Below are 20,745 nucleotides of genomic sequence, written 5' to 3' on the forward strand. Positions count from 1 at the left end.
ACCCGGTAGCTGAGTGGTCAGCGAGACAGACTGTCAATTCTAAGGGCACGGGTTCCGTTCCCGGCTGGGTCGGAGATTTTCTCCGCTCAGGGACTGGGTGTTGTGTTGTCCTAATTATCATCATTTCATCCCCATCGACGTGCAAGTCGCCGAAGTGGCGTCAAATCGAAAGACTTGCACCAGGCGAGCTGTCTACCCTACGGGAGGCCCTCGTCACCGGCCTTTATTTTTATTATTTTACCATCAAAACTAACCTCACTGTGGTGTATCACTGTGAATTATGTAGCAGATGGTAAAATTCATCCTATCATATTTTGAAGTTATGGCACCTGTGGTCTAGTGGTAGCATCTTCGTCGAAACTTGCCACTCTTTTAAATTTAAATAAAAATCGTCACCAATGGCGGCTGATGAGTGGATCTGCCAGTTGCCTTGTCAAAAATAGTGGAGGTGCAGGCAGAGGTTTATTACACACTTTCGCCCATGAGATGGGCGCCTGCCCCTAAAAGGCGGAAGAATCATAAATGATAACAGGCATGATGATGCAGAATTAAACAGAAATCACTGTATTAAAGATACATAATGTGTATCCACAGGACATGTGGCCTGTAATTGAAGAAGTGTCATGATGATCTCTCCACTGGCAGAAGACTCCAGGCTTGTCCCCCCTTCGGATCTACGGGAAGGAACTGCCAAGTGGGAGGTGAGCATGAGAGAAAGGCCGAATAATCAACGAAAGTGTGGAGTTCCATGAACATAGGCGTGCCATCTCAGAAGTTTGATCCTGATAGGAAAGCTATAAAATCTGGAAATGGAAATGCTAACGCTCAGTCGAGATACATTAGTGATCAGTGAAATGGAATGGAAAAGAGACAGGGATTTCTGGCCTGAGAATTATGGGGCAATATCAACATCAGCAGAAAATGGTATAACAGAAGAGGGATTCATAATACATAGGAAGGTAGGGCAGAAAGTGAATTACTGTGAGGAATGATAGGGTTCTTGTCATCAAAAACATCTGCATACGGACACCGTTAACAATAGTTCAGGTCACATTCTGACGTCGCAAGCAGAAGTTGAAGTGGAAGAGAAACTACATGCCGATATTTAACATATGAGTCAGTCCATAAAGGTAGATGAAAATTTAATAGTCATGGGGGACTGAAATGAGAATACTCTGTTCACGAATCACCAAGGAACCGGGAAATTTGAGTTTGGCGTTTCCTTAAGAGGTATTTTCAAATATAGCTGTTTTGAAATTTGTTTTAAGGATATATTTCTACAGACATATTTTAAAGGTGTATTTCAACAATGAAATTTGTCTGGTGCACGAGCGATATCTCTATATATACGCCCATAAATGCCTCGACTCCAATGTAAATTTGTATTTCCTGCAGCAATTGAAATGCGTTTCCAAAGCAATGGAATTTATGTACCATAGTTCGATAATAGTATAATAACTGAATTACAGTGGTTTTTATTGAGGTAAATTCAAATTGATGTAGATATAGGATGTCGAAACAAGAATTCCTTGCCCATACTTTTTGTAACCAAATTACGGCATTAAATGCGAAGTCATCATATCCATTCCCAGGGGTGGTGTTTTCTGGAACGTCCCGGCTTTGTGTACGGAGAAGAGTTCTAGTTCCCTGGACCGCAGTTTTATTGGCGATGAAAGGGGGACACTGCTATTCACACCGGACACTTCCGGCTTCACCTTTGACAAAAAGAACTGTTCCGTTCATTGTTGAGAAAGTGATGTTAACAGTTTTCAGTGGTCGTAGTGGTTCGCCAATTATAGATTTCGTGCCATTAGTTGCATCCACCAATGCTGACCGTTATTGTCCCACGCTGTCACGTTTGCGGACTGCCATCAGGAAGAAGCGCCATGGAATTTTCGATGTGGGTAACGTGGCTACCTCCATGAAAATTCGAGAACATATGCAGAAATCGGATAGTGAGTTGTAAGGCGTACACAGGAGCCGATATTGCTGACATCAAATGCAGTAGTGATGAAAAGTAGGCTGAAGTTTAAGAGATTAGTTAGGCAGACTATACACAGAGAAGAGGAACGGTAGCACTAAAGATTGACGAGATACGCTTGAAGTTCTCTAAGGCTATAGGTACAGCGTTAAGGATTAACCCAGTAGGCAGTACAGTTGAACAGGAGTGGAGATCTCTAAAAGGGGAAATCCTAGACGTTGGATAAGAAAACATAGTGACATAGAAGACAACTGCGAAGAAGCAATGAGTAACAGGAGAAACACTTCAGTTGATCGATGAAAGACGGAAGTACGAAAATGTTCAGGGTAATTGAGAAATGCAGAACTACACATCGAAGAGGAATGAAACGAATAGGAAGTGCAGGGAAGCTAAGAAGAAATGCCTACACGAAAAATGTGAAGGAGAAAAAAAAGATTGTCGGAAGTACTGACTCAGCAAATAGAAAAGTGAAAACAACTCTCCGCGATATTAAAAGCAAGGGTTGAAACATTGAGGCTTAAGCGGCAGTTCCCCTGTTAAATGCAGAGGAGAAAGCGGATAAGCGGGAACAGTAAACTGATGCTTTCTATGAGGGGGAAGATTCGTCTCATGTCACAGAATAAGAAAAACTTCTGTATTTAGATGAGATAGGGGATCCACTATCAGAATCAGAATTCAAAAGAGTTTTCCAGGACTTAATATCAAATAAGGCAGAAGGGATAGCTAACACTCCATCAGAATTTCTGAAATCGTTGAGGAAGTCGCAACAACACGACTATTCACGTTAGCGTGAGTAGTTTGGCGACATACCATCTTACTTTCGGAAAAATGTCGTCCACACAATTCCGAAGACTGCAAGAGCTGACAAATGCGAGAATTATCGAACAGTCAGCTTAACAGCTCATGCATCCTAGTTGAGGACAAGAATATTAAGCAGAAGAATGGAAAAGAAAATAGAGGATGTGCCAGATGACGATCAGTTAGGCTTTAGGAAAGGTAAAGGCACCAGAGAGGCAATTCTGACTTTTCGGCTGATAATGGAAGCAAGGCTTAAGAAATATCAGCACACTTTCATGTAATTTTTTTGACTTGGGAAAATCGTTCTAAAATATAAATTGGTGCAGGATGCTCGAAATTCTGAGAAAAATAGGAATTAGCTATAGGGAGAGACATATAATATACAATATGTACGAGAGCCAAGAGGGAATAACAAGGGTGGAGGACCAAGAACGAAATGCTCGGATTGAAAAGGGTGGAAAACAGGGATGTAGTCTTTCGCCGTACTGTTCAATATGTACATCGAAGAAACAATTATAGAATTAAACATAGGTTCAGGAGTGAAATGGAAATTCAGCGTGAAAGGATGTTAGTGAAACGATTCGCTAATGATATAACTATCCTGAGTAAAAGTGAAGAAGAATTACATATCTGCTGAATGGAATGAACAGTCTAATGAGTAGAGATTATGGACTGAGAGTAAATCGAAAAAAGACGATAGTAATGAGAAGTATCAGAAATGAAATCAGCGAGAAACGTAACGTCAGGATTGATGGTTCACGAAGTATGTCAAGTTAAGGAATTCTACTACCTAGGCAGTAAAATAACCAATGACGGACAGAGCCAGGAGCAAAGACCAACAGTTCGACAAATATACACTTTCGAGGTCAATACTTTTTCACTAGAGTACCAAAAAGAAATAGTCGGATAAACAAACGATGCAGTAAGGAAAAGTATTCTAGCCACAAACTACCAGAAGAACATAGTGCAGCGTACAACGTTGTCTACTAGAGTAATGGCAATCTTACGTATGGAATAAATGTCACGTGGAAATTTTATGCCTTCTCTGATAACTTATTTGTCAATATTATGTAAGTAGGATCTCCTGAATGGAATAAACAGTTAATGAGTGCAGAATGTGGACTGAGAGTAAATCAAAGATAGACGAAAGCAGTCGGCGGGGTCAGGGATTTTCTCTGCCTCGTGATGGCTGGGTGTTGTGTGCTGTCCTTAGGCGGACTAGCACTGGCAAAAAGGTCATTCCTCGCCAAGAGAACTGGAATTTGTGGTAAGGACTGTGGGACCAAACTGCTGAGGTCTTCGGGCCCTAGGCTTACGCCCTACTTAATCTAAGTTAAAGTAACTTACGCTAAGGACAACACCCACAGCCATGCCCGAGGGAGGACTAGAACCTCCGACGGGGGTCACCAAGAGAAATCTACTAGCATCAAACACAGGCCTTAATTTGAAGAAGAAATTTGTGAGAATGTACGTTTGGAGCGCAGAATTGTAAGATACAGGAACATGGACTGTGGGACAATCGGAACGGAAGATAACTGAAGCATTTGAGATGTGGTACTAGAGTCGAATTTTGAAAATAAGGTGGGCTGGTAAGGTATTAGATGACGAGGTTATGTGCAGAATCGGAGAGGAAAGTAACATGTGAAACACGCTGACAAGGAGAAGGGACATGATGATAGGACATCTGTAAGTCATAAGGGAATCACTTCCATGGTATCAGAGTGAACTGTAGAGGTAAAAACTTTAGAGTGAGACAGAAACTGGAATACATCCAGCAAGTAACTGAGTACGTAAGTAGCACTCCGAGATGAAGAGGTTGGCACAGGAGAGGAATTCGTCGCGGATCGCATCAAACCAGACAGAAGACTGTTGACAGAAAAAAAAATGTGCAAGTCAGTACCGCCTTTACCCTGGAGTTCTTTCACTGGGAGAGTATGGATACTCGCCACACAGTCCATACCTGCCCCCCCCCCCCCCCCCCAATAACTTCCACGGTTTCGGTTCACTGAAGAAGTCACTGGCGGGACACCGATTCGCGTGCAATAATGAAGTCAAAGTAAGTCAGCAGGACGAATTCTACTACAGGCACATGTCAGATTAAATGCTGCTACCGTACATACCCCCCATTCCCATGAACCACGGACCTTGCCGTTGGTGGGGAGGCTTGCGTGCCTCAACGATACAGGTAGCCGTACCGTAGGTGCAACCACAACGGATGGGTATCTGTTGAGAGGCCAGACAAACTTGTGGTTCCTGAAGAGGGGCAGCAGTCTTTTCAGTAGTTGCAGGGGCAACAGTCTGGATGATTGACTGATCTGGCCTTGTAACACTAACCCAAATAGCCTTCCTGTTCTGGTACTGCGAACGGCTGAAAGCAAGGGGAAACTACAGCTGTAATTCTTCCCGAGGGCATGCAGCTTTACTGTATGATTAAATGATGATGGCGTCCTCTTGGGTAAAATATTCCGGAGGTAAAATGGTTCAAATGGTTCAAATGGCTCTGAGCACTATGGGATTCAACATCTGAGGTCATCAGTCCTCTAGAACTTAGAACTACTTAAACCTAACTAACCTAAGGACATCAAACACATCCATGCCCGAGGCAGGATTCGAACCTGCGACCGTAGCGGTCACGCGGTTCCAAACTGAAGTGCCTAGAACCGCACGGCCACACTGACCGACGGAGGTAAAATAGTCCCCCATTCGGATCTCCGGGTGGGGACTACTCAGGAGGCCGTTGTTATCAGGAGGAAGAAAACGCGTTCTACGGATCGCAGTGTGGAATGTCAGATCCCTTAATCGGGCAGGTACGTTAGAAAATTTAAAAAGAGAATTGGATAGGTTAAAGTTATTGTGGGAATTAGTGAAGTTCGGTGGCAGGAGGAACAAGACATTTGGTCAGGTGAATACAGGGTTATAAATAGAAAATCGTATAGGGGTAATGCAGGAATGGGTATAATAATGAATAAAAAAACAGGACAGCGGGTAAGCTACTACAAACAGCATAGTGAACGCAGTATTGTGGCCAAGATAAACACGAAGCCCACGCCTTCTACAGTAGTACAATTTCATATGCCAACTAGCTCTGCAGATGACGAAGAAATTAGTGAAATGTATGAGGAGATAAATGAAATTATTAAAATAGTGAAGGGAGACAAAAATTTAATAGTCATGGGTGACTGGAATTAAAGCGTAGTAAAAGGGAGAGAAGGAAACATAGTTGGTGAATATGGATTGGGGCTAAGAAATGAAAGAGGAAGCCGTCTGGTAGAATTTAGCACAGAGCATAACTTAATCATAGCTAACACTTGGTTTAAGAATCATGAAAGAGAGTTGTATACATGGAAGAACCCTGGAGATACCAAAAGGTATCAGATAGATTATATAATGGTAAGACAGAGATTTAGGAACCTGGTTTTAAATTGTAAGACATTTCCAGGGGCAGATGTGGACTCTGACCACAATCTATTGGTTATAAACTGTAGATTAAAACTGAAGAAACTGCAAAATAGTGGGAATTTAAGAAGATGGGACCTGGATAAACTGACTAAACCGGAGGTTGTACAGTGTTTCAGGGAGAACATAAGGGAACAGTTTACAGGAATGGGGGAAAGAAATACAGTAGAAGAAGAATGGGTAGCTTTGAGGGATGAAGTAGTGAAGGCAGCAGAGGATCAAGTAGGTAAAAAGACGAGGGCTAGTAGAAATCCCTGGGTAACAGAAGATATATTGAATTTAATTGTTGAAAGGAGAAAATATAAAAACGCAGTAAATGAAGCAGGCAAAAAGGAATACAAACGTCTCAAAAATGAGATCGACAGGAAGTGCAAAATGGATAAGCAGGGATGGTTAGAGGACAAATGTAAGGATGTAGAGGCTTATCTCCCTAGGGGTAAGATAGATACTGCGTATAGGAAAATTAAAGAGACCTTTGGAGAAAAGAGAACGACTTGTATGAATATCAAGAGCCCAGATGGAAACCCAGTTCTAAGCAAAGAAGGGAAAGCAGAAAGGTGGAAGGAGTACATAGAGGGTCTATACAAGGGCGATGTACTTGAGGACAATATTATGGAAATGGTAGAGGATGTAGATGAAGATGAAATGCGAGACACAATACTGCGTGAAGAGTTTGACAGAGCACTGAAAGACCTGAGTCGAAACAAGGCCCCCGGAGTAGACAACATTCCATTAGTACTACTGACAGCCTTGGGAGAGCCAGTCCTGACAAAACTCTACCATCTGGTGAGCAAGATGTATGAGACAGGCGACATACCCTCAGATTTCAAGAAGTCTATAATAATTCCAATCCCAAAGAAAGCTGGTGTTGACAAATGTGAAAATTACAGAACTATCAGTTTAATTACCACAGTTGCAGAATACTAACGCGAATTCTTTACAGACGAATGGAAAAACTGATAGAAGCCGATCTCGGGGAAGATCAGTTTGGATTCCGCAAAAATGTTGGAACACGAGAGGTAATACTGACCCTACGACTTATCTTAGAAGAAAGTTTAAGGAAAGGCAAACCTACGTTTCTAGCATTTGTAGACTTAGAGAAAGCTTTCAAATTCTGAAGGTGGCAGAGGTAAAATACAGGGAGCGAAAGGCTATTTACAATTTGTACAGAAACCAGATGGCAGTTATAAGAGTCGAGGGGTATGAAAGGGAAGCAGTGGTTGGGAAGCGAGTGATACAGGGTTGTAGCCTATCCCCGATGTTATTCAATCTGTATATTGAGCAAGCAATAAAGGAAACAAAAGAAAATTTTGGAGTAGGGATTAAAATCCATCGAGAAGAAGTAAAAACTTTGAGGTTCGCCGATGACATTGTAATTCTGTCAGAGACAGCAAAGGACTTGGAAGAGCAGTTGAACGGAATGGACAGTGTCTTTAAACGAGGGTATAAGATGAACATCAACAAAAGCAAAACGAGGATAATGGAATGTAGTCTCATTAAGCCGGGTGATGCTGAGGGAATTAGATTAGGAAATGAGACACTTAAAGTACTAAAGGAGTTTTGCTATTTGGGGAGCAAAATAACTGATGATGGACGAAGTAGAGAGGATATAAAATGTAGAATGGCAATGGCAAGGAAAGCGTTTCTGAAAAAGAAAAATTTGTTAACATCGAGTATAGATTTAAGTGTCAGGAAGTCGTTTCTGAAAGTATTTGTGTGGAGTGTAGCCATGTATGGACGATAAATAGTTTAGACAAGAAGAGAATAGAAGCTTTCGAAATGTGGTGCTACAGAAGAATGCTGAAGATTAGATGGGTAGATCACATAACTGTTGTGGAGGTATTGAATAGAATTGGGGAGTAGAGGAGCTTGTGGCACAACTTGACTAGCCGAAGGGATCGGTTGGTAGGACATGTTCTGAGACATCGAGGGATCACCAATTTAGTATTGGAGGGCAGCGTGGAGGGTAAAAATCGTAGAGGGAGACCAAGAGATGAATACTCTAAGCAGATTCAGAAGGATGTAGGCTGCAGTAGGTACTGGGAGATGAAGATGCTTGCACAGGATATAGTAGCATTGAGAGCTGCATCAAACCAGTCTCAGGACTGAAGACCACAACAACAACAACCGTATCTAGGTCTTAACTTGTGTGCGGACTGTGTGTTAATATAGAGTAAGGTACACAGAATAGTGCGTAAGCTTGTGATTACCTGAATGTATCTTACTTCTGCTTTAAAAAATTGCGGCGAAATCTGTCTGGATCACCTTCGTATTCAGGACCTTAACTCGCTCAATACAAGTACTGCGTTATGTTTTGGAATGACATGACAAACACTTACATAATCAACTTAATATCTGACATCAGCAATGTAGCCAGCTAATTATCTTCAACGTAAGTTATCAGACTATAAACTGAGTGCGCTCCTTTCCGTCAATATATGTCTCCATATTGTAACAGTTTGTACATTCCACAGTGTAGGTTCCACAGTTTCTGACGATGCGCTAGTAAACTGAGCAGAACCAGTAAGAAAATATTGAGTGTGACTTTTGGCTGTTCCGAAAAACTTAAAATGTAGCTTTTTTAAATATATTTGTCTTTGTTTCTGTCTGACTGAAAACGTATGCTCTATTTTTTTGAGTGTTTCATACTAGAAGTCTGTTCGTTAGCTTTGATTTTAAGTTCTTTAGATGGCTTTAGGTGATCAGTTTACTGCCTTGTATACTTATTTAACACCCCCTACCTCCTAGTCTCCGCCTACATTATGAACTAATACACTTCCCCCTTTATCCAAGCGATATATTTACATATTATTATAAGTAACATAACACAAGACACATTACTCCACAAAAAATTTGCATGCATACCCCACATTCTCAGGCAATAAAAACATATCTGCTGCTTCAAGTAAAAAAAAAAAAAAAAATCTTTCCTCAATAACGTATGAATATTGTAAATATGTTTGACTGCAGACAGCTGACGGTCTTTTAAATGTATAAAACGACATGTGTGTGGTAAAATCAACCTTCTTTTGTGCTTAAAAAGGATTAATTTGCAATACAATTGAATCCTCAGAGAAAATGCTGGTCTACGTGGTATGTAAAGTAATACCGAAAACACAGCGTCAATATGGAATTGCTGTTTTTCGTCAAAGAACTACTTCTCCGTTCTCTTTAATCGGTTTATGCAGAAATACGAGACATAGCCAGACAGAGCACAGTACTCGGAAGCCCTGCATCTAGTGGCCAGCTCTTTCTAGTGCGGTCTGTTCTCACAGTTAGCGTGCAGAGACAATGGTAATGAGCTGCAGTTAATTTTCAGTCTCTGCAAGAGGAGAGCTACGTATTTAACTTACACTTGTGGTCGACGCAATTAAAATACTGTAGCGGGTTGGTCACATAATAAATGAGAGAGAGCTTTTTGTCTCGACTAGTGAAATCATTTTTTTTCTTTATTCTTCTTCAATTAATTTGGCTATCTACGAGATGAAGCACAACAGCTCACTTTGCTTCAACATCCGCTGCACAATGTTCAGCACTGTATGGAAGTGAATCTTGAACTGTGGGGAAACTGGAGAAGACTAGAAATGAAGAGTTGGAAATGCGGTGTTACAGAAGAATGTTTGCATTTACAGTCTGAAATGTAAGTTAGGAATCAGGCATTTTCTCCAAAGTATCTGGAAGAAAAGGTGTGTATCAAGTGACTAAAAGTGTCAGATTGAGAAGAACTGTGTTAAGACATTGAGAAACAGCTTCAGTAGTACCAAACATATCCAAAGATGGCCAATAAAACAGAGTTGGGAATATAAACAGCAAATAACTTTAGACATTAAGTGTAAGGGCTAGTGAAAAACGAGGATATTACAACTGGAGAGCAAAAGGTGGTAGCTCGCTTCAAACCAGTGAGAAGACTAGTAGCATAAGAAAAAAAATACAGTAACATACATGAAGGCATTGAAACCGAGGATGACACGCGTAAAGCTGAAATACTAAACACCTTTTTCCAAAGCTGTTTCACAGAGGATAACCGCACTGCAGTTCCTTCTCTAAATCCTCGCACAAACAAAAAAATGGCTGACATCGAAATAAGTGTCCAAGGAATAGAAAAGCAACTGGAATCACTCAACAGAGGAAAGTCCTCTGGACCTGACGGGATACCAATTCGATTCTACACAGAGTACGCGAAAGAACTTGCCCCCCTTCTAACAGCCGTGTACCGCAAGTCTCTAGAGGAACGGAAGGTTCCAAATGATTGGAAAAGAGCACAGGTAGTCCCAGTCTTCAAGAAGGTTCGTTGAGCAGATGCGCAAAATTATAGACCTATATCTCTGACGTCGATCTGTTGTAGAATTCTAAACATGTTTTTTTGCTGGAGTATTATGTCGTTTTTGGAAACCCAGAATCTACTATGTAGGAATCAACATGGATTACGGAAACAGCGATCGTGTGAGACCCAACTCGCTTTATTTGTTCATGAGACCCAGAAAATATTAGATACAGGCTCCCAGGTAGATGCTATTTTCTTTGACTTCCGGAAAGCGTTCGATACAGTTCCGCACTGTCTCCTGATAAACAAAGTAAGAGCCTACGGAATATCAGACCAGCTGTGTGGCTGGATTGAAGAGTTTTTAGCAAACAGAACACAGCATGTTGTTATCAATGGAGAGACGTCTACAGACGTTAAAGTAACCTCTGGCGTGCCACAGGGGAGTGTTATGGGACCATTGCTTTTCACAATATATATAAATGACCTAGTAGATAGTGTCGGAAGTTCCATGCGGCTTTTCGCGGATGATGCTGTAGTATACAGAGAAGTTGCAGCATTAGAAAATTGTAGCGAAATGCAGGAAGATCTGCAGCGGATAGGCACTTGGTGCAGGGAGTGGCAACTGACCCTTAACATAGACAAATGTAATGTATTGCGAATACATAGAAAGAAGGATCCTTTCTTGTATGATTGTATGACAGCAGAACAAACACTGGTAGCAGTTACTTCTGTAAAATATCTGGGAGTATGCGTGCGGAACGATTTGAAGTGGAATGATCATATAAAATTAATTGTTGGTAAGGCGGGTACCAGGTTGAGATTCATTGGGAGAGTCCTTAGAAAATGTAGTCCATCAACAAAGGAGGTGGCTCACAAAACACTCGTTCGACCTATACTTGAGTATTGCGCATCAGTGTGGGATCCGTACCAGATCGGGTTGACGGAGGAGATACAGACGATCCAAAGAAGAGCGGCGTGTTTCGTCACAGGGTTATTTGGTAACCGTGATAGCGTTACGGAGACGTTTAACAAACTCAAGTGGCAGACTCTGCAAGAGAGGCGCTCTGCATCGCGGTGTAGCTTGCTCGCCAGGTTTCGAGAGGGTGCGTTTCTGGATGAGGTATCGAATATATTGCTTCCTCCTACTTATACCTCCCGAGGAGATCACGAATGTAAAATTAGAGAGATTAGAGCGCGCACAGAGGCTTTCAGACAGTCGTTCTTCCCGCGAACCATACGCGACTGGAACAGGAAAGGGAGGTAATGACAGTGGCACGTAAAGTGCCCTCCGCCACACACCGTTGGGTGGCTTGCGGAGTATAAATGTAGATGTAGATGTAAAGTATGGCACTGTTTCATGAGGTTCCTCTTTGTGGTGTGCTGGAGGAATTTTACTGTGTGGCAAGACGTCACACGGATCGTATGCATTCAGTTTGAAACTTGACAGCCATAATTCCGGATTTTTTTCTGAGTGCCAGCATCCACCCCTTCACTATTGTTCGTCAACAACCAATCGTATAAGAACTTGCCTTTTCTGGAGACAATGTTTGTTGACACCTAGTTATTATTACTTACGAAACGAGTCCGAGTTTATGTAAGGCAAAAAGTAGTTATGAAATTTGTATGTTCCAGTGGAGGTGATGTTCCTGGTGTGGGGCATTCGGCTGTGCATCGTGGTGCGAAAAGCCCCCTCAGAGTTCAACGAGAGCCGCTTCATCTCCATGGCCATATACAACGAGTTCCTTCTCTCCGTCTTCCTCAACGTATCCATGTGAGTACAGTGGGATTAACAGGTGTTTTCGTGCTGCCGCTTCGGTTCGCAACGCCACAATTGGTCCTGAATGGATTTCTTCTTTATTACGTTACATTGAACACATTTACATTCTACAAAGAACAGCAACATTAAGATATAGAAATATATACACTGCTCGAAAGAAGTAGGGAACATGCCACTCCACTGAAAAATAATTCTGGACTGGATAAGAATCGAATCTTACCTTTATCTTTCAAAATTATGTACACAAAAACATCTTTACATACTCGTTTATTTACAGAAAAAGAGCTGAAACGTCCGATAGGTCATGGAAACAATCACTCATCCCGTTATTCAGGATGCTGTTCTTTAGACTTCGACAGCTTCAACAACGTTTGTGCCCTCCGCGAGCGTTTATCACCGCCTGACATCCATGTCACATGCTCCATTTAAGTCTACGCAGGTCTTCCCTTGATAACTGTTCCCATTGTTCAAAAAAGCATTTGAGAGTTCTTACAGCATCGATGGTGGAACGGAACGACTAGGAAACCGTCTGTGTAGCATGTCCCACAAAGGCGCAATAGTATTTATTTTGGGACTCTCTGCTGGCCGTTCCTTCAATAACCAGCCTTCACGGAAAATTTTTTGCTACGGCCACCACGTGAGCTCTAGCATTATCGTACCGGAGAGGGAATTCAGAGCCACCGTTGTATGGACCGGCAGCCGTATAGTCGAAAAGGATTTGTTCGCCGTACTGTCTGGCGGTAAGACAACGACAGGATCCGTACTGATGTCAACACTTTCCCTACCCACACCATCACACAACTTTGGCCGAATTTGTCGATTTCCTGAATAACACCTGGCAGGTGTCACCCACCAGAGACATCTCCACATACTAACAAGGCCATCACCTTGCGTCAGAGGAAATTCGAATAAAGTTCCGCCAATGACGAAGCTGCCAGTTGAGGTGCGAATGCAACACTGATGGCGAGACATTATTGTGTAAAACAGGGTACTCGACCAGTACGTTCGGGTCCTAACGTCCTTTCTCACAATCTGTTTCTTGCGGTCTGATCGAACACGCCGGTTCCAATGGCTCTTCTGAGATAGCCTTCCAGTACTCTGGCTTCACTTTTGGTAGGCATCAATCGGCGATCGTGTGCAACTTGTATTGCATACCGCCCTGCCTCCTTGTAGCATGGCCACAACCTATGGATGAGAGACGGACAGACACTGGAATCTGCAGCAACACGACCGAGAGTCCATCTTTCTTTGATATGACAGTTTGTCCCTGCAACTTGCACTGCATTAAGATGTAGAACTGCACGTGGTTGGCTAAATACAACGTCCACGAATGAAAACTGCCCAGAAGGGGAGTTGATAATGTTTGAGAAATCCGCACAGATTCGCTAGGCGCCATTTTGCTTCTCTATCAGAACGATAGGCGCCGCCCACTGAATATGAGAGACCGCAAATGCTGATGTTGTCATGGAGGGCAAAGGGAAGAATACGTGTTTAGAAAAACTTGGAGACTGCAAAAGGGAGTAGGGTGATATGGGTCTCAGAGCCTTTGACGCCTGAGCTAGGCGGTGAAAACATCGAACCAAAACGGGTAAACAAATAGTCCAGGAGAGCTGACTCGCCAAAGGGAATGGAAGTTAGAGGTGGAATCGTGGACCTCGAGGACCACCGTGCCGAATAGATCTATCCCCAATAAATTTACAACGTTACTCGAGTCCACCACTAGGGTTCGACCCTGGATGGAATGCGCGCCATACTAGACTGAAATGGCCTGAAAATTGGACGACGCCATTACTGTACGACAGCATCTGGAAATGGATGGGCTGGACGGGTGGAGAGCCTGGCTGCTGGTGGTTGTACCAGTCAAGAAACATGTGTCAGTGTGCAAGAGTAGAGGCCCACCAGCAGTGGAGACTGTCATGGTAAAAATATTTGCAGTGGAGTGAAAATCATTGTATATAAGCAACGTCTGGAAAAGTCTCGTCTCTAGATGTTGTTTTCATCACACAGTGGATCGACATTCAGGTAGTCCACTGACATTTTATTGGACTGACAGACTTCCGCTTTGTAACCTGATTTACCAGACGCCTTACATTTCGCCCGTCGATGGCCGCATTTGTGAGAGGAGTGGCACATAAAACACTGGCTACAAGATGGCAATTGCTCGGGTCCCCACTTGGGTCACTTGGATGCCTGGTCGTTGTGAGACATTTACCAATCTGGCCAAGCATGTGATTGGGAACGACGGTTGGGCCAAGCAGCAAAAACCCGACACTGGTCGTGCAGTGTTGTCCCTGAACGCACCGACTGCTCAAAAGCCATGATGAGCGGCAAATATGCCTCCAGAGAGGAGTCTGGACAGAATGGTTCATCCGGGCAGGGCACGAACATCATGTCCCTCACTAACGTGGCCGCATAAGACCTTTGACAGGAGACACTCTGACACGTGAAACGACAGCCCTGCAAGAGGCTCTGCAACTGGGCAATCCATTTCCTGTTAGATTACCCACTGAGTTTATGGCAGCTGAAGAGGTAATGGCAGGGCATGGTTATGAGCACTTGGGAATCAAACTAAGCCTCAAGGTGTTGTTGTTGTACCAGCACATCAATCTCAGGTCCGGAGTAAACTAGCAAGGATGCGTGCTGCTGCTCATTACTGTAGACTTCGTGTACCAATAATTGGTGCCCAATGTTGACGATTTAGCTAAACCACGGTTTGAGTTTGTGGTCGAATGGCTGGAACGATGAAGCCGAAGTGCAGGAGCTCTTCACCATGGTACCATGCAAGGGAGGCGATTGCAAAACTCCGACATTACTGCAGACAATGCAGCCTACCTCCCTGTCAAGGCTTGAAAACTGTATTTCATGTGTTAAATGGTGAGCAGAACATGTGAAGTCTTATCCAAGGTTTCGGCCATCGGACACACGAAAAATTTGCTCGAGGAAAGCAAGCACAGGCTCCTAACCAGTGTTATCGGCTCGCCAGTAAGTCGTAAATGAACTTCATAAAAACTAAAGAATCCGCCGTATCCGCAATGAAAGTAACTAACCTTACACAAATATGATTCATTGGAAAAAGTACGATGCTCGTCTGCTTCACTAACTAATGTAGTTAACACTGAAAAATGACTGACAGGCTAAAGATCATTGTTGAAAAACTCAATGTCGCATGTTTGATAGAGTTTTCCACAAAAGAATGTTTACAAAGTTCTACTGCGGCACATGGGAACGAAGTTCCACAAGCGTTTACCGTTAGTACGTGCACAGTGATATAGTTCCTTGGAAAAACAGAACACAGTCAGTGTTTTACCGAAGTCTGTGAACCAGGGTGTGACATCCAACCACGGAGACGTGACCATCGGTAGAGCTGCTGGTGCCAGGCGGTGTCTGTCGAGAGGGCACCTGGCCGGTGGCAGGCAGCAGCGTTATAGTACAACGGCTGTCCGTCTGCACGTGTCGCTCAACGTGAACTCACTCCACGTGGCTGTGCACGTGCCTTATACTGTCATGCAGTAGGATATCGCAGGAACTGTTTAAGGCAGGGGCGGGCAGGAATTCAGCACGTGTGCGGTGCACATGCACGTGTGCAGTTAACAGGTGTTCTGCGTGCACACAGGGGCAAGCTGGCCACCCGCTTCTTACCCCTCCCCACCATACAGTCTCTCCGCTTCTTCCCCTGCAATTAACATATTAAAATCACTTTAAATGCAGTAGTTCTTTGATTGCTCAGTTATCGTGATTAATATCTCAGACAGATAGCCATACAGGACTGACCTTCACAATTTTGGATAATCAGCAGATTTTGTCAAAACAGTCTTAAAATTGGAACTTCCAGTACTATAATTTGCGGCTGTTTGAACAGGGAGAACTAGGAGAAGATAACGCTACCGAGCAGATATATTTTTACTGTTGTTATAATGTCTCCTACTTACGTGTCACATGACTAGTAACGTCTGCCGGCCAGTGTGGCCACGCGGTTAAAGGCGCTTCAGTCTGGAACCGCACGACCGCTACGGTCGCAGGTTCGAATCCTGCCTCGGGCATGGATGTGTGTGGTGTCCTTAGGTTAGTTAGGTTTAAGTAGTTCTAAGTTCTAGGGGACTGATGACCTCAGATGTTAAGTCCCATAGTGCTCAGAGCCATTTGAACCATTTGAAGTAACGTCTATGCATAATACTGCTTATTGTTCTTTTGTGGAAAATTGTGATTTATCAATAGACGCTATCTACTCGGTGTGTAGAATGTTAAGTCTCTTACTAACAGCGCCTGTGACATTGTAAACTCGCATATTAAACAATAAACAGTTAAGGATTTCATTGGATGTGGACAATTCATAACCAGTTTGTGTTCTTAACTGAAACTGAATATGAGTCCTTCGACTGCGCTTGTTCTCGGTGGTGCACACTCGTCGAGAGGAGCTAAAATATTTACGAAAGTCACTTATTTCCTGTTTCGCTTCAGTTAGCATATCTCATACGTGCATATGAAACTGCCTTCAACGCCAACTAAAAAACTACCGGAAATCTAATAGAACACTCTAAAACAGTGTCCGAATCAAGCATTCAGGCGGCCTGCTGTATCTAGCTACTAATAGCCGAATCCGAATAAGTCAACTAACATTAAGACCTCCTCAAGAATATTGTTCTGTTCAATAACAGAGAAAGAAAATAGTTCCAGAGACAGCAATATTTTAAGACGTTATTAATTTAAATCGGCGTTGTGAATTCCGCCGTGAAAAGTAAAGTTGCAGACGTACCTCAGAGGCAGAGGGGTAAGAAGCGTAGGCAGTGTGGGGTTAGTGGATGCGAGAGGGGGAATGTCTTGTTTGTCTTCCAGTGCTGACAACGCACGGACGTGCGCGATTTGTTCCGTTCAGCTGCTACGGTATATTAAAATTATTTCAATAAAACAATCTAATAGTAATATAATTTTATTGATCACTGTGTTTTCCTGCGGACAATGTTCCAAGAAATTCTTATTGCTGTAAAATGTAAATTTTGACACAGCAGTAACATGGATTCGTGAGTGCACGTAACAGAGATGTTATCTTCAAATGTGGTACTTACTTGTAACAAAGAAAATTGCTGAAATTCAACGCAATTACTAGAAGAAACATGGCATTCAAAACATTCCGTATGCATTTGTGGTCGTCTCAGATTTTGCGTAATGAATTTAAATATAGGTACCATTCTCTCTCTCTCTCTATTCGTTTAGTCGGTTCCGACTCTTCGTGAACCCATGAACCAAATCACGCCACTTTTTCCTGTCTTGCACTTTTTCCCGTAGATCTTCCAGGTTGGAACACATGGCTTCTGTGATGCCATCAATCCATCTCATCCTCTGACGTCCTCTTCTTCTAGTTCCTTCAATCTTCCCCAGCATTAATGTTTTTTCCAGCGAGGCATGACTTCGCATTGTGTGTCCAAACTAGGTCAGCTTTTGTTTTAACATTAGACCTTCCAGGGAGAAATCTGGTTTAATTTGCTTCAATATTGATCTGTTGGTTCTATTTGCAGTCCATGGAACTCTAAGAAGTTTCCTCCAACACCACAATTCGAAGGAGACAATTCTTCGCCGTTCAGCCTTTGTAATGGTCCAGGTCTCACATCCATACATCACAACTTGAAAGACCATAGCCCTCACAATACGGATCTTTGGTGCTAGTGTTATATCTCTGGACCTTATAACCTTGTCAAGGTTTGACATCGCTTGTCTACCGAGCAACAGGCGTCTCCGGATTTCATAGCTGCAGTAGCCGTCAGCAGAGATCTGGGAACCGAGATAACTGAATGTGGTGTCTACCTCCATGGTTTCTCCTGCTATATCCCACGAATTGGTGGGTGTAGTTGCCATAATTTTCGTTTTCTTCACATTCAGCATAAGACCGGCCTCTTCACTTTCGTCTTTGACCTTCAGTAAGAGTGTTCTCAATTCATTAATTGATCATCCACTCACGTAAACAACATAGCAACAATTCGTAAGGCAATTACAGTGTCACATCTTTGCGGTCGCTGAGGGTGGCAGCTACCCTGAAAAGGAGAACAGTCGTGCCGAAGAGTTACGCCGGCCGGTGTGACCGTGCGGTTAAAGGCGCTTCAGGCTGGAACTGCGTGACCGCTACGGTCGCAGGTTCGAATCCTGCCTCGGGCATGGATGTGTGTGATGTCCTTAGGTTAGTTGGGTTTAATTAGTTCTAAGTTCTAGGCGACTGATGACCTCTGAAGTTAAGTCGCATAGTGCTCAGAGCCATTTGAACCATTTGAAGAGTTACGAAAGGTGTCGACTTTTAACGATCAGTACTTGGCGGCCGGCGCCAACTTCTCGTGTCCTTACTATAGCTTGTCCATTAGGGTATCATAACATACCAATTAAATAGGTTACCAATTAATATTGAGGGCGCTACCTATGTGATCCGAGGTGCCACCTCTTAATGTCTGTATTGGCTCTTGTGCAAAAATTTTGACGACCACTACGATAAAATATCTAGCACAAATTCTAAATTACGATTTTCTTTCTTTTATTTATTTTTGATCAATATTGTACTTAATACGTAATTTGAGGTACTGATTTCATGTTACATATTTAATCTGAGTCCAGGGTTCGTCTGATGAAATTATATCGTACGTAATGCCTCTGAATAAACTCTAACTTTTTGGATCTTCTCTCTCTATCTCTCTCTCTCTCTCTCTCTCTCTCTCTCTCTCTCTCTCTCTCTTCCGCTCTCTCTCTCTCTCTCTCTCTCTGCCTATCTATCTATCTCCCTATCTGTCTATCTATCTCTCTGCTGTCTTCGTCTTTCTGTCTCTCTCTCCCTCTCTCTGTACATTATTCTTGTTTTAGAAGTTGAATTGGTGTATTTAGTCACAAATTGATAGGCTTGATCGCCATACCATCGATATTAGATTTTTTTTTTTTTACTTTTATGCAGCTAGGTACAAGGAGCCAGGCGAAACTTCCCTTTGGAAAAGTTCCATTTTCGAATGCACGTTGCTGTGGTCGCAACAGTATTAACATAGACGGGATCGAACTCGATTCAGAAATTGTATGTATAGAAACAATTATTTCGAGAGGAGTTTAAATAAAATGTCAGTTCTATTGTGAATCTCTCTGTGTGTTGCAGGTTGTTCCTGCAGTCGCCACGTTACTTGCCAAATGCAGCCAGCACTTGTATGTTCCTCTGTGTGTTTTTCAGGTTGTTCCTGCAGTCGCCCGCCAACCCCGACCTGTTGTACATCATCTTCTTCTGTCACACGCAGCTAACGGTCACACTGCTGCTCGGACTCATCTTCGGCAGCAAGGTAGGCACAGCGTACTGCATCTGTACAGCCTCCACTTTCTATCAAACAGATCATCGAAGTTGTGGGTTAACAAACCGATATGTTGTTTTGTTGCGAATGATGCCGGCTAGAACGTTTATTTTTATGTCTTATTGTTCTTTTTTTCATTTTAACTGTTATTAACATTCCTCCAGGAGGAAGCGAAATTGCAGCTGCCATACTAGGGCATTCCAGTGATCGAATAAAACCACTTATAAATGGATATACATACACTGACAAGAATGAAAACGATGATACGGAGATGTTGGTGATAGTGCTATTTTGAATCCTGTGTGGATGATGCTGATGTCGTCTCCGGATAACATTTTTAGGTAAGGTATTTGGCAATCGCTGGGACTGGAGACAAAGAAATATGAAAAGGGTATGTGGTACTAGCGCTGAGGTGGTTCAGGATTCGAGGTGTTTGTGACAGGAACGGGTAGGATTGCTGTGAAAGGAAAAAGCGCGCTAGTAGCTTTGTTCGGAATGGAAATGGTAAGGTAGTGGACTTCATGATTTATTTCGTATCCTGTGAGGGAAAGGCAATAAAGTATACCTCGATGAACTGGCGAGGATTGCGTAGAGAAGTACAAGAGGTTGGGGGATGGTTAGTAGGTGCTACAGCAGGATATGGCTCCTAGGTCACTTAATAATATATTACTTTAATCGATGCATGGCACAGCGACGACGTAACTCAATGAAATCAGTGCCTGACTGATTTCACTCAGTTATATCGTGTCTATCCATCAAATCAATGGCTTACAGGATGTAACGAATTATAATCATACAATGAAGGCTTTCACGACCGGATGGTACTGTTGTTGATAATTCTTCCGGGTTATATGGCCGTGCTCCATGGAATACTTCTATTCTTAACGTTTCGTCCAATACTACGTTGGACATCCTCAGAGGCATGGCTGGTCCTGTTGAGTCGGCAGGACCAGCCATACCTCTGAAGATGTCCAACGTAGTATTGGACGAAACCTTAGGAATAGACATATTCCATGGACCACGGCCATATAACCCGGAAGAATTATCAACAACAGTAACGAATTATAATTACAGATATTTCTGTTCGTGATTAACGACAGTGTACTGAATAGAATTACATCCGCACTTACGTCAACTGCAGACTAATAACTAAAGCTATTACAAG

The 20,745-nt window shown here is 42.9% G+C and overlaps 1 protein-coding gene across 1 annotated transcript in view; it reads left to right on the plus strand.

The window, feature by feature from the left end:
• Positions 1-20,745, plus strand: part of LOC126088483 (probable G-protein coupled receptor CG31760) — a 777,830-nt gene that overhangs the window by 684,315 nt on the left and 72,770 nt on the right. The window contains exons 10-11 of the mRNA XM_049906625.1: positions 12,132-12,270; positions 19,466-19,571. Of these exons, the coding sequence (XP_049762582.1) occupies positions 12,132-12,270; positions 19,466-19,571 (245 nt within the window). The remainder of the gene's footprint in view (positions 1-12,131; positions 12,271-19,465; positions 19,572-20,745) is intronic.

Source organism: Schistocerca cancellata, chromosome 6 (assembly GCF_023864275.1).
Source record: "Schistocerca cancellata isolate TAMUIC-IGC-003103 chromosome 6, iqSchCanc2.1, whole genome shotgun sequence".
NCBI lineage: Eukaryota > Metazoa > Arthropoda > Insecta > Orthoptera > Acrididae > Schistocerca > Schistocerca cancellata.